Raw genomic sequence first — 14,240 nt, forward strand, 5'->3', positions numbered from 1 at the left:
GAGACAACTGAACGAAGCTTCAGCCCACCAGAAGTTAAATGGCCAGGTCTTCTCCAGCTATACACAGCTGGTTGGCTCTTAGAGTTTTCAGACTGAAAGGGTTATTTATTTTTTATTGTGCTTTTACTTTCTTTGGCTGTTGTGCAAATTTCCTTGATTTTACAAGAGATTTTTAGTTAATTATGTATTTACCTAGTTAGCATAATTGTCTTCAATTATGTAATTAGTGTTCATATGTGTAATCATTTGAACATGTAATTATATCTAATTACACCATTAAAACGTGCAAGTCATAAATATCTTTATCATTTTGATTGATAGACATACAGGCAGGAAAAAAAATAATCTCACTTGTTATTTTTATCTCCTGGATCATGAAATCTGCAAGGGTAAGAGGATTCAGCCTATAATGTTGCTGTAATTATTTATAAGGACCTATCAAGACTATACCAAGGTTATACCTTTCAAGCAGAAGTAGAACAAGTCAAACCACTCAAAACTAAGGAGCAGAGTCACTCAGTGCAGCAAGATTTTTCTGTAAAAAACACTAATAAGAATAATTTTGAAATACTTATTGTTTGGTGTCTAATTATGCAATTGCTGTTATGAAGAAGAATAACAGCCCACACGGAAAGAGATAACGCAGAAAAAAACCACACACAAATTGTTCCTGCTTGTTCTATTGGAACATGCTGTTGTACCCTAGAAAGGGATTTGAAAGCTCCTTGTACATTTAGCTACCTTTAAGACAACCAGTGTAGTCATACTTATCAGAACAGTAACATTTTTTAGCTTTGTTTAGCTTGCTTTCAGCAGCTGTGTTGTGTGCCCTGTAGTACAGTACCAGAACAAATACCTGGCGCATACCAAATGAATTAGGACAGCGACAGTTGAGTCTTCTTTTTAATTGCTTTTGCATGGGAAGGCAAATATTTACACACATTAAATAGTTAAGCTTATTTAAAGTTCAACCTCTCCTCTTCAGGTTCAGATTTCTTGCCTTTACTAATATATAGAACAGTCTATCAAAAAACCCAAACCAAACCAAAACCAAACAAAAACCTCCACATGTGCCTAAGCTGACTCCAAAAGGCGGAGGGGGAAGCCTAACACGACAACTAACATAACAAGAGCTCTTCAGCACCACTGGGGAATGAGCCTCAATTCACAGAGCATCCTTCAGCAAAAGGCATATGGTTCTTCCAGCCTGATAAGCTCACTCGCGCTCTGCAGAACATCCAGGTACAAGTGCTCAGGTGGATAGCACCAAAAATAAACGCAGTACTTCCCAAAACGGCCACTCCCAGCTGCCAGAGGCTGAAGGACAGCTCAATCTACGATATAATTTTATCTATGACAACAGCAGCACAGCAAATAAAACCACACAGAAGGATCACAGAGGTGTCGTTTAACGGTCGTACCAGAAACAACCCAATTTGTTCAAACTCCATCACCATCAGACAGCTCAGATGGACTATGTTTTGGGAGCATCACTTCTTTCCTTAAAATGCAAAAGCAAGAATCTCAAGAGCCTGCCTTAGTAGTTGAGGGTATAGCTCCCGGTCCTCAGGTGCCATCAAGTTACTGCTGTGAAAGCACTGTCCTCAAGACCATATGCAGATATGTGGGAAACACAACAGTAAGCTCACGGCAAGTAGGATCACAGTGTGTTATAGAACGACCTTCCCTCTGCTCCCTGAAATTAGTGGGATATAAGAAAAAGGCTCTGAAGAACAATCAAGTTCCTAATGTTCAATGACGAAACTGCCCGTCATGGAAGCGCACGCTCGTGTTAAATAAATCTCCCCTTGAAGGATAGGAGACAAACTCTGGAGTCAAGCGTAGAAGGCACCAGCATCAAGTTTGTAGTCATACCACACCTTCTCAGAGGCACTAACATACTTTTGGATCTAACATATATCATTTTTGGAGAAGAACTCAAATGGGCAGCAAAACAAATGTGGTTTCCAGCCATGAACACTTCTTGCTGCTATGGGAAAAATATACGAGGAGCTCGCTGCTCTGAGGTTTTACTCACAGATGTAGGAGAACCTGTCTTTCACTACGTCCACAGCAATGGGAACGGCTCCCTATTCTGCTCCATAAAAAGCATCTTCAGGTGTTTCTTTAGTAGGTACCTTTCACAGACCAGCTACCAGAATGTACTTCTGCTTCAGCCACAGCAGATCTGCATATGTCGCTAGTTTCCCTGGATTACTAAATTATCTCTTTACTCATCAAATACATTCTTTTTCAGTGAGCAAGGCCTTACAGCAACAGACCTCATTCCAAAACCACCCACCTCATTTTTACTTATGAGACTAGTATGTTCAACAGCCATGGAAAAACAGCTACTTCTGCAGCATCCCAGAGCTACTTCTCCATCCTTTCAGCCAATGTCCTACCTTTTAAGGGACATCAAGAAAAAGGAAAACAAAAGCTGACAATATACAGACAGAAACCAAAGACTGCAGAGCACAGTTGGGGGCGAAGATCGAGGGGAAGGGGAGAAGACAGATGCAATCCATTCAGAGGACAAGCGTCCATATTTCAGTAAACCAGAAAATGTTGCTGTTTTCCTTTTGATGATGGGAGATTCATGCTCTGTGTTCATTGGAAACTTTCTGTAGGGGATTTCTGGTAGCTTTTAAGCTTCCACAAGGGTCAATGCGAAACTGGTATGGTAAAAATCACCGACCTGGATGTCACTTCCAACTCCACGTGACTCTCTGATAGTCTCATTTCAGTGATTGCTGATGCTTTAGCAGGCCTAGGCTCAATATTCTCAACTGAGATTGTGACTGAAATACACACTTCACTTGCCCTGATGTTGCATTTATCTCGATTTAAGCTGACCTCTTTCCCCCACCACTCCCAAGCCCTTTTTAGAAACCTGTAAACATATTTCTTGTCGAGAGACAGCAGCCACCTGGAACGAAGCGAATCAGCAAGATATGACTGGTCAAATTATTCAGAATAGAACAACTGAGGAGTTTAATTTCTTTATCAGCTTGCAAACCACGTGCCTTTTAACCCAGCTTCCTGCAGATGATAGGGTGAATGGCTTCACATTTCTTTCAGTGGCATATTCACAAATTATTCAGTGGCATAACGTGTTGTTTGCAGCAAACAACCGAGTTACCATACCAAAATGACGTCATTCAAGGCAGGATTACATTATAATAGTTACAGAGGGAACAAGATTGTTGTCGTCCTGAAGATGAAAGCGCTCAGTGGAGCCCACCAAGGAAAGCACTGACCGTAGCATCCAGCTCAGGGTCGCAGTGAAAGCCTGTGTGCCAGAGGGGTGGATGGACCAGCAAGGATGCTGTACCCTCCTCATTCCTGCTGCCCAAAAAGTTCTGCGTCCCACGACAGGGTGAAGAAAAGGCTATATAACTGCCACCTAACAAAGACAACTCCATCAAGCCCCGACATTAAGTACAACTTAACTGCAAGTTTTTAGCATTAGATTGCCACTAGGCAAGGACTTCAGGTCCAAAACAGATTTGGGGGAAAATGTCTTCTTTAAGGGGCTTATGTTTTCTCCTGGGTTGCTTTTGGGGAAGTCTAAATTCTTATAACCTTCACCATCAATGCCATAATCAACAGAAATGGCTGGATCTCAGCACCTCTGGACCTCCCTCCTGCCTCACTTATTTCCCCACCTCTGCCTGCTCTTACTTCAAGGCTCCAACAGTCATCCTCAGGAAAGCCTTTCCTCCCACAGCTGAGGCTATATAAGCTTTAGCATTGAGACAATATACAGAAGCATTGAGACAAAGATATATTTATTGACAATATCAATAAATGAGGTTTAGAAGCAAGCAAAGGCAACTTTTCAAGCACCCGTGGTACATCAGGATATCAGAGAGCATAGCAAAACCCCAGTCCACGAGTGTTTGGAGTTGACAGGCAGCTGATGTGGACCACACAGTGCTTCGCTCACCTCTCCTTTCAGCTCCAGCAAACAAGCTCCTTGCCAAGCAGCGAGGTATCTCCTTCAACAGACACATGTAACTGTGGCACATTATAGAAACACCTTCATTATTTAAAATGCATACCATCTTAATTAGTGTGATTAGTGTAGCCTCCTCTAATGTTTCAGAACAGAATCCTACCTTCACCTTATTAGCGTGCGCAAAAAAAGAATTAACATTTTATGGCACTCCATCCATTAAAATATAAAAAGCATTTCAGAAAAACAAAACAAAAACCCCACGTGATGTTCTCTTTGATCAGCTGCAAGTGAAACATAAAAGGCTCCTCTGAGGTAAAGTGGATTCTACATTTTCTTTTTTAATTGATAGGAATTTTTATTAATTGCTGGTGGGGCCAAAGAAAGCAATTGGGGGGGGGTACTTACACTGGAACAGCTGTTTTCCTATTGCATCCTGCATCTCCTTATTACAGTAATTGTACTCTTGTTAAGAGAATTGATGATGATTTCATATAACACTCCTCAGTTCATGGGAAAACTTTACAAATGTTCAGTGAACACCTGACAAAATCCAGCCTGACTCATGACTAAATTAGCCTGCATTTTATGCTGGCAAAAAAAAACCTTTATAAACGTTTGACTCAATAAAGCTCACACTTAGCTACAAAGGGCACGTGTTTCCATTGCTCTTCAGCATTAAAAGAACTATGTGATTAAACTTTACATACCATTTTTGCTGTTGAGGCTATGAACGGTTTATTTGCTGTTTTCTTCCTAAAGTACAGCACCTGAATTCCCACCTCTGCAGGGCACTGCAGATACATTCAGTGCTTACTACAACCCTCCTCTGCTCTGTCTGACAAGAGAAATAAGTGTTAAACGTGAAAAAAGTCCGCGACAGAAATCACAGCATCCACAGTGAGGGACAGCATTGAGAGACAAGCGAGCAAGAGACTCCCGGAGTTGCACCACGCTTCTTGGGACCGAGACACTTGCGCATCTGAGCACATCGCAAACCAAGCGCTCGACATGCTCTAACCCAGGACAACAGCACTGCTTTGTGTAAAGGAATGCAGTTAGCCACTCCGCAGACGTGCTGGGACCCACCAAAAACCTATTTAATTCTAGAAGTTTGGTTTATTCCTACCACTCATTTGAGACAGGAAAAAAATTCCCAATAAGGAAGTGAAACTAATGGTCTTACCCAATCTTTTTCGTTTCCTTCCCTGATGTTGCTTCTGAATGCAAACTTAGAAGGCTGAGCAAAAGCTGCTGCTGACTGGGGCTACACTGGGCTGGACTGACCTTTCAGTCACGCTTAGCACCATGGTTCTGCCTTCATAAGGACAAATGTGCTAGCCCTTTACCCATCTATATATCGCCTCTATTGATCTTCCTCCCTAACTTGAAAACTTTGCTCCTTTCTGCTTCTCCGAAGAGCCTCTGCATTTGTTTGGGGAACACAGACATCCCATCACACCTGGCCAATATCTCAGCAGGGTCCTCATCCATCCCACCTAACTCATACCATTAGGTTCAGCATGCTTGCTTTGGAAAGGAAAAAAAGAAAAAAAACCAAACCCAACAAATTAAATGAAAGGCAAGACAAGGTTTCCCTCCCACCGTGATATCACTGCTTTCCTGTCTAGCCTATTGCTCCGTTCAGTTGTTTATTCAAGCCCCATCGTACCACTCAGCGTTGGATGATAATTAAAGTCAAACAATTCCTTCTTCTGCAGTTTAAATCTGCAGTACAAGCCCTGTCATCCACACACTGTAGACAACAGCTGCAACAACGCAGGTGGCAAGATGGGTCAGCCCTGCTAACCCCAGTCCGGCCCAACATGGCTTGCCCAGGCACCTTTGGGGACTCAAGCACCGAGCCTACACCGAGAACGTCCCCTGCCAGCCAGCACCTCCATTTCTGTAGGACAGGCTGTGTGCTCGTCGCCTCGCTGCTCCGACCAAGCTGGCACACAGCATCAGCATCCCTGACGGTCCCCCGCAGCCAAGGGCGAACACCCGTGCCGCTCAGATCACCCCCTTTCGCCACCCGAATTCCCAACAGGCAGGGTGCATTTCCCCCCCAGGGCCACACGCATCCTGGGGGAGCAGCAGTCCTGACTCTGCTCAGGGTGTGCAAGCACCAAGCTCGGGAAGCAGAAGGTATCTCCAAGCAGCCTCTCAGCTGCAAGGGGAGCATCTACTTGTTGACAGAGTGGCCATCAGCACAGCACTCCACTCCTACAAGTGGAAAGAAAACACAGCAAAACAGAGGCAGGGAGAAAATTTGGGGTCTTCCAAATGCAGATCCTCCCATGCGCTACTTTCTGGGAGAGCCAAGCTCTCCGCCACTCTCTTCACACACAACGAGCGTGAACTGCACGTCTTGCCCCTTGATTTCAAGGGGATCAAACGACATAGTCTGATAGCGCTGCATAGGAGAAGGGTGCCAGAAGGATGCGAGGAGGTGGAATCTGCCATGCTTCTGCAAAGAAAGCCTCGGTGCTCATCAGGGCATGTTGCACCCCCAAAATACTCAAAATCCCCAAGCTCGCTGGGAGCGGAGAGCACGCAACTCGGACAGCTGGACCACGGGTGTCAGCAGCTGCTGCTGCCTCCTCCAACTCCTGGAGCTTGGTCAGGGCAGGGGGACAAGTGTGGGGACCCCATCACTTGCCAGAGAGTGTTGGGCCATGCTGGTGGGGACAGAGAGCACTCCCACAGCTGTCTCCATTGCCACCCTGCAGCCACAGTGAAGCAACTGGACGAGGACTCAGGCATCCCCCTCTCTCCACTCAGCACATTTTGCGTCTCGGAAGGTACCACTCATGTCAGGATAACGTAACCTGAGGTGTGACAGCACACAGAGGTGAAAGACATGGGGAAAAAACACCCAGAGGAAAAAAAAAAAACAATGTAGGTGAGGTTATACTGACTGAGGTCTTGATCATTCAGCTTTTAGTGGACAACCAGGAATACAAAATCCCAGGCAGTCCCTGCTCTTTCAGAAGATGCTGCTTCTTCCGACCTCCGTGGCCCAAATGTCACTGCTCACCTTGGGACAGCCACAGTCACTGCTGCCACCGGCTGGCCCCCCCCCAGCACAGGCTAGAGCAGCCAAGGAAGGTTAGGATAAGCTACATCCCTCCAGAGGCTGTGCAGGAGAGCCTCAGTGGTGTAAATAAAATGTCACCTATTAGCTACAGAAAACAGCAAATAACTTATTTGCGTCATAGGGATAAGTGGCCTTAGTACATCCTTAACTGTCTCTCGTCGAGCTGACGGGCAGGTACAGCACAACACTTGGTTCCTGGGCTAACATCTGGAAAACGTAGGGGTCCCGAGGGGGACACTGCAGCCCCTCGCCCCCAGGGACACAGAGCCAGCCCTGGCGAGGCTGACACGGATCGCGGGCTCCGCTCAGCCTCGCCGCCAACAGGGGAGGACGCCTCACGTTGCCTTCGCTCCCAAACAGCAAGGGGCTTTGCAGAATTTTGTTCAAAAATCCAAACCAACCTCTGGGCAAAATCCTGAAAGCAGTAATTTATGAAAAAAAGGGCTGCATTTGCCCACCCACCGTTAGCCTCACCTGAGCATGGATGTGGCATTTCAAAAACTTAATCAAGGAAAATTAGTTTCTATGGCAACTAATGGCGCATTTAATAGATCAAGTGATGAGTGCTGTGTATAAAAATGCTGCAAATTATGAACAGCAGTGATATATCAAATGCTACACAATCACTCCACAGATAACAAGTAGACACGCAATGAAGTATTGGGGCGCTCAGAGCTTTTTCTATAATTAGGAGTGAGGCTAAGCTTTGGGGTACAACAGTGTGCAAGTGTTTGTAATTCTCTTCCTTTGCAATAATTACTGTAGCCTTACATTATTCTCCCCAAAGGCCTCACTGATATCCATTAGACCTCAAAAAATTTTAAACAAAGTTGCAAAACAGTTTCCAGTTGGAAAGTGCAACAGCCACTCTGAATACACCAGTTTCCCTATCTCCACCTGCCTGTAACTAGGTAGGGAGAATTTTGTGGCACATGATGGGAAGCCAGTAAATCTGAAGAACACATTTTCAAAGAGAGGCCCCTATAGAGCAGTGTCATTTCAACACGACTTGGAGCAGATCACAAAGCGGCACACGCAAGTCATCAGCCTGTTACAGAACTACATCAATTGATCGAAAAGTTAAAAGCAATGCCTGGAAAGACAAAAAAGGCATAAACGTGCACTTTGGTAAAGCATGCAGGAGCACTGACATCAAAGAGGAAAAAAAAAAGAAAACATTTATTCCTCCTCCCAGACTTCCACCTGCAGCAGACACCCACCAAGGGCAGCCTCAAGTCACGCAGCGTGTCCTCAAGCAGGCAGCGCAGTGGTCTGCCACCACGGCGTGCACATCCCCACCGGCCCCACCAGCTTTCTTCTAAAGCTGCGAGAGTACCCTCAGGAGAGAAACCCCGTAAGCAGCGCTTTCTCTTTGCCTTTTCCAATCCGTGAAGGAAGGAGGAGAACCTACGGGTCCCACCTAGTCTGGTCTGATTCCCCGCTGCCACAATCCCCCCGCTGCAGTCCCTCGTGCCTGTGGGAAGGAGTGTAAAATACCACCAAAGCACAACACACAGGTGGTACAAGCAGAAGTGGCTTCCACAGGACAAGCTGAAAGCACTCCCACGCAGAAAAACACACTTGCTCCGGGGGTCTCAGCCCTGTCCTTTTTCCCAGGAAGAGTTTTTGAATCTACAAGCACTCAACTGCAGGCATTAACCTGCACGCAAAGGCATATTTATGTGTAACTCTGTCCTAGATACAAAACTTGGATGTGCAGGAGCCACCTTGCAAAACAAAGGAGAAGGACACATCTGCAACCTGCTGCCTCTCTCTTTACATCCCAGGGGAACTCTTAATGTGGTAGAATGGAAAACCAGGTAGACACTGTGGTGGTAACAGCAGTCCCACAGCGCAGGAGGCTGCAACAGAGCATCGGCGAGGTCTCCTCTCCTTGGGGATGGTCCGTGGGATGGTGAGGATTGAGGAGAAAGGTGCTTGGGGTTGCAGAGCACATAGAGGAGCCTTTGGAGACTCCCTGAGGACCACCTCCTCGCACAGCAATTTACAGCAATGGTCTGAGGCTCGCTCATAGGCACCTCTCTAAACCACAGAGTCACTGCACTCCTTTTAGGCTGACAGAAAGGCAACAACTGGACAAACATCAGACGAGAAAACCTGATGTCCTCTAGAGCTAAACAGAGGGCTCACCTTGGTCCTCCTCTAGGCTCAGCTTCTTAAGCTGACCCATCCTGTAGTGCTGGCATCTTCTCCAGCCCACCGCTAGGTCTGGTACATGCCCGCCTGCCATCTGGCTGAGACCTTAAGAAGACCCAGAGGAGGAGAGTTCATGAGAGATTTTCTTCTACTAACCATTAGATACTTGGCTTTCGAACTGCCTCTGAATAGTTGTGGAGACCTACTGTGAGCTCAGAATCAGGAAAGCAGGTGAATGCAGCTAATTAGCCCCCAAACCAAGAAAAAAAATTCTTTGTTAAGTAGAGTGCATGATTTTAAAGAGACTTTAATTTTGTAGGTGTAATTAACTGTAGCTCCAAACCCCTAGCTATTAAGGTGCTCAATTACCAAACTCAGCTTGCAAATCAGAAGAACTCTCTGCTTTAGCATTTGCACCCACTCTTAAATGCTGTTCCCAAAACTGAAGGCTTGCAGAAGGTAATTCCACAGTTTTGCTTTAAGGACATTAAATAAAGCTTGTTACTCACACCAGCCTTACATCGAATGATCTTTTTACTTGAGCACTGCTGCCTGGTTCCCATACCTCACTGAGCAGAAACAGAAGCAGACGCTCTCTGTTAATGAACCAGCACAATGTTTGTGAAGACTGAAGCCCAAAATTCACCTCCTGTATCCACGCAGTGGGGACCGCACGTGTGTTTACAGGTGGAATTTGGCAGCCTCCGTTTAGCTTTAACGCCATCACCTGCGATGGCCAAAGCAATCCCAATTAGCAGAGAGACAAGGCAAGAGAACGAACAGCATGTGCAGAAAGCAGGTTGCTCTTGGCACCCCTGCCGAGGTGCACCACTTTCCTGCTTGGCCCAGCGCTAACGTTCTGGTCCCCCTCCACAAACCACTGTCCTACTAGTGTGGCACTTCTGCTCCACGATACATCCAGCAGCCTTTCTTTCAGGCAAGAATTTCTCATGGTCCCTTATGCAGTTGCCACTGAAGTGTAAAGGAGCAGCACAGGACAGCAGTTGGCCAAGACCTGAGTTTACTGCAGAAAATAGGAGTTGTACATACATATCAGACTCCTATTTTTTAAAACACGAATAAAGGAAGCTACGGCAATTCATTAATCCAAGTGACCTGGTAAAACCCTGCAAAGACTCCAAGCCAGCAATAACCCTGGTAACCACACACTATGTATTTTGGGGGCCAGCATCAGCCGGCAGTCATTACTGCAGTGTGACTTGGTTACTGCCACGGTGGGAGAAGTGAACGCGATGCAGCCTCCGAGAACCAAAACCACAACAGCTCCAGAGACTGAAGAGCTTTTGCAAGGCGGAGAGCCAAATCACGCCAGCAGCTGCAAAGGCCACTTCTTGGAAGAAGGGTGCAGGACGGACGGTCTCATCAATTGACCCACAGCGCACTTGCACCACGTCCTCTTCTCCTCAGTTCGTGTGTGTTTTCTGCCCACTCATGACTTGAAGGGAGGGAATAGAGTGAACGCCAATAGGGGATTTTATAAATGCCTGGTGCAGGGTTGCTTACTTCTTACGGTGTTTAAAACAAAGAGTTTCTATGTATGCCAGTAGTAATTGAAAAAGTTTGAGAAACACATGCAAGTTGAATAGCATTCTTAGAATAGATACATAATTACGTATTTTATAAACTCACTTCCCAGGGTCTGATAAAATATCGTTTTGAAAATAATTTCCATACAATTTGCAAACCAAATATGATAACCTTCTGTGGAAAAATCAGTGAAAAATTGAAGTACTGAAAAGACTGGCAATTACCACAAAATATGGATGGAAGTCTCCTGCAGAAAAAAGAAAATAAAAAATGTATTTTCACCACTTCCATTTGCAAGGAGAATAGGAAGCACCTTACCAGATACTCCCCCTCAAACCCATCTCATAAATGCTGTCTGAACATGAGAGTCCAATAATATTTTAACAAGTTTCATATACAAATTCTGCACATATAAAAAAGGAAGGCTTAAAAATAAATGCCATATCACCCCTGCCACCCAGCCACTGCCTCTTAGCCACAACAGAAACACACTGCAGACCTCCCCCTAAAGAACCAGGGCCATAAAGCAGAATGCATCCAATAAAGCAGAATGCATCCAATAAGCAAAATAAATAAAAGTCTTACACTATCTGTATTTAAAATACCCAAGAGTAATTATTGGCAAGTGAGAGTAGTTCTCTGACAGCTGGAAACAGCGAGCACCAGCTTCCTGATTTTACATCCACCCTGATCTCCTGCCTGACCCCAGATCAGTGCTTTTCCCCAGCAGCCCCACTGACAAAAGCAACACAAATGTTGGTGTGATTCACAGCAGTCTTTGTTAAGAGAAGCCAAATTTCACAGGCAACGAGTCCAAGGGGCTGCGGCTCCCACAGAGTAGCATGCTGAAGTTTAAATATGACAACACAAAAAGCTATGGTGTCTTAGGCTTTTTTTTTTTTTTTACTTTTTGGAGCACTAAAATTGGATGGAAATTTAATAGGAAGGTCATAAAAAGGCTAATGTTCAAATGCAACCCTGCCAAGCCTCCTGTATTTCTCTGCAGAATCACCCATCTGAGACTACCAAAACTATCCCCCTGCTCTCAGGCAATTAATCTGCAAAAAATATTGCGAGTCTCAGAGCTGTAACAAGAGACCGAGCGCAAGAGAGCAGACCAAGGTGCTGGCTGACAAAAAAAAAAAAAATCTATAAACAGGTAAAACTAAGAGAAATCAATTTTCTATCCTGAATCCCAGATAAGAAATTAGAGATTTTTGTGAAAAAAGCAGCCGTGTGCTTGTTTTCTTGATAAGACGTTTTGGTTGAACACGGGGGTTTTTTTTGATTCAGCAACATCATAAGCTTTGTTACTGCTCAAGACGGCACTTTTCATAGCCGGTCCAAAGCATTTCCTGATGGATAACGGCCCCGCTGGCTTTGAAGCTGCCTCGAGCCTCCAAGGCAGGCAGGTTTGAGAGGGATCTTTGATTTCGGCTGCACCAAACCTTGCAGGCTGCTGGTCAGCTTTGCTGGAGCAGATGGAAGAGATGGTTTGAGAAAGAAACATGCTCCAAAGAAGCTCACTGGAAGTGTCAGCCTACCTTTAGCCTGCTCTTTTCTGCCTGCATATGAACGTGCTATTTACTTCTACTCAAACATAACAACAGAACTGATCTTAAAACCACTGATCTTACTTGGGGTGTTATGAAAAATAGACACTTAGCCCAGTCTTTTTTTTTTTTAGGCCTTTTTTTTTTCTTTCCTTTCTCCTTCACTTGGCAAAGGCTAGATAGACATCACTTAGTTTAAAAGAAAAAAGGCTTGTTTTAGAACGTGGCTTTAATGTGTGACTGCAGCTGAGAGAGTGCAACTGTGTGCAGTTAAAGTAAAGTTTTCTAAGACACAGCCTGACCTATGCCTTCCCTGGAACCAGCACAGGCTAAACTTCAACTTTATTTTTAAATCTTCTCATTAAACTGGAAAGAGCTACAGAATAAACGGCAGAAAATCAGCACATCTCTCCTTCCTGGAGGAATATCACTCATCTGCAGACTTGAGGTCCCCAGTGAATCCCCCTTCCCCAGCTCCCACCCCGGCGAACTGCACTTCACAGCTCCTGCCTGTCCTATGCTACTCCAAGAGGGAGGTGTTTAATTCACCACCTTGCAGAGAAAATCCTTGCAAGCTATTCTAGTGTTCAAAATCTCATACAAATACGTGCACTGTGAAATGTGGTAATCTTGGCTAATTACAGACGCACCCTCAGCTCTCAGTACTCAGCTTGTTTATCCACAGAGAAGGCAGAGTGGCAATGGCAGAAGAGGGAACAGAGAACAGGCTTGGTTCAAAGAGCAAAGGAAAAGATGGAAATGGAAAAGCAGAGAGGGGGGCAGAATAAAGCATTACACTTGCACAGGTCTTAAAAAGTCCCGACCTAAAATGACCTGTTAGCAGAGTACCCTGGGCAAAGGGGGAGGGTGACAGGGGGACACAGCTGTAGCACAAGCTGACAAGACTCTTTGGCTTTGAATGTGATGCTATAAAACAGAGCTAGGCCTGGAAATGGGTAGCTTCTTTCTGTTTGACTTTTGTTTTCTGTAGGGCTGCAACACTGTGGTTCCAATGACGTCCAACAGCCAGGCACGCAGCGAGATTCCCCCGAGCTCTCACGTGCCCCCAACTCCAGCTGTTCACTCTGGTGCATACTGTCTACTTGCAGTTGTCCCTGCCCTCACATTTATTTTTCCTTTCCTTCTACCAACCTCCATGGACCCCAAACACCCACGTCGGGACCCCATTTTAACGTACAACATAGACTTGCTGATTTTAGTATCGCGTTCCTAGCCAGGCATTCAAAAAAAAGAATCATAGACTTTTCTGCTGTTGGTGTTCCTTCTGCAACACCTCAATATCAAACCAACAGCCTGGACAAATCCCCCCACCCCACCCGGGATCCCGTTGCGTTGATGTCTAGCACCCCGCACCAGTCTAGTCCGTAGCAGAAGATGAAGCCAACCTACCCGGGCTCAGAGACAGAGCGAGCAGAGGAGAGGTGCGGTGACCAGTGGCAGGCTGCCACCGGGCACGGCGGGGGCTCACCTGTGGCCGAGGATGGCCGGTGACCAGGCAGGTCAGCTCCAGCGTCTCGCCCTCGCGGATGGTGTAGACCCGCTCCGAGTAGCGTTCCTCCTCGATGTTGCACGCCAGGCCCGAGTGCACGATCCGCACAGTGGGGGGGGCTGCAAGACCCAGAGAGAGAAACCAGGTGAGCGTCATCGCCTGCACCCCCGGGCTTTGCTCAGACCCATTTCCACTGCAGCAGCCTGGGATCCCTGCATACCCCCCAGCTGGGAGGACCGAGGCTGGAGCTGAGTATTTTCACCATGGAGAATACCCTTGCTTACTCAGCACGCGAGTATCGGGCACCAGAAGGGATTGCCACGGTATTTATTAATACCTAGCGATCCCCTGAACAAAACCTTTGCAATCTCATTTGCATTCCAGTTATTTTTGTTTCCGTTTCCAAATGAACTC

General features: G+C 45.9%; 1 protein-coding gene across 1 annotated transcript in view; it reads right to left on the reverse strand.

Annotated features, from left to right (window-relative positions):
- Positions 1–13,982, reverse strand: part of MDGA2 (MAM domain containing glycosylphosphatidylinositol anchor 2) — a 244,219-nt gene extending 230,237 nt beyond the window's left edge. The window contains exon 1 of the mRNA XM_010579851.1: positions 13,806–13,982. Coding sequence (XP_010578153.1) covers positions 13,806–13,982 — 177 coding nt within the window. The remainder of the gene's footprint in view (positions 1–13,805) is intronic.
- Between the last annotated feature and the right edge of the window lie 258 nt (positions 13,983–14,240).

This window comes from Haliaeetus leucocephalus, unplaced genomic scaffold (assembly GCF_000737465.1).
Source record: "Haliaeetus leucocephalus isolate CR32 unplaced genomic scaffold, Haliaeetus_leucocephalus-4.0 Scaffold678, whole genome shotgun sequence".
NCBI lineage: Eukaryota > Metazoa > Chordata > Aves > Accipitriformes > Accipitridae > Haliaeetus > Haliaeetus leucocephalus.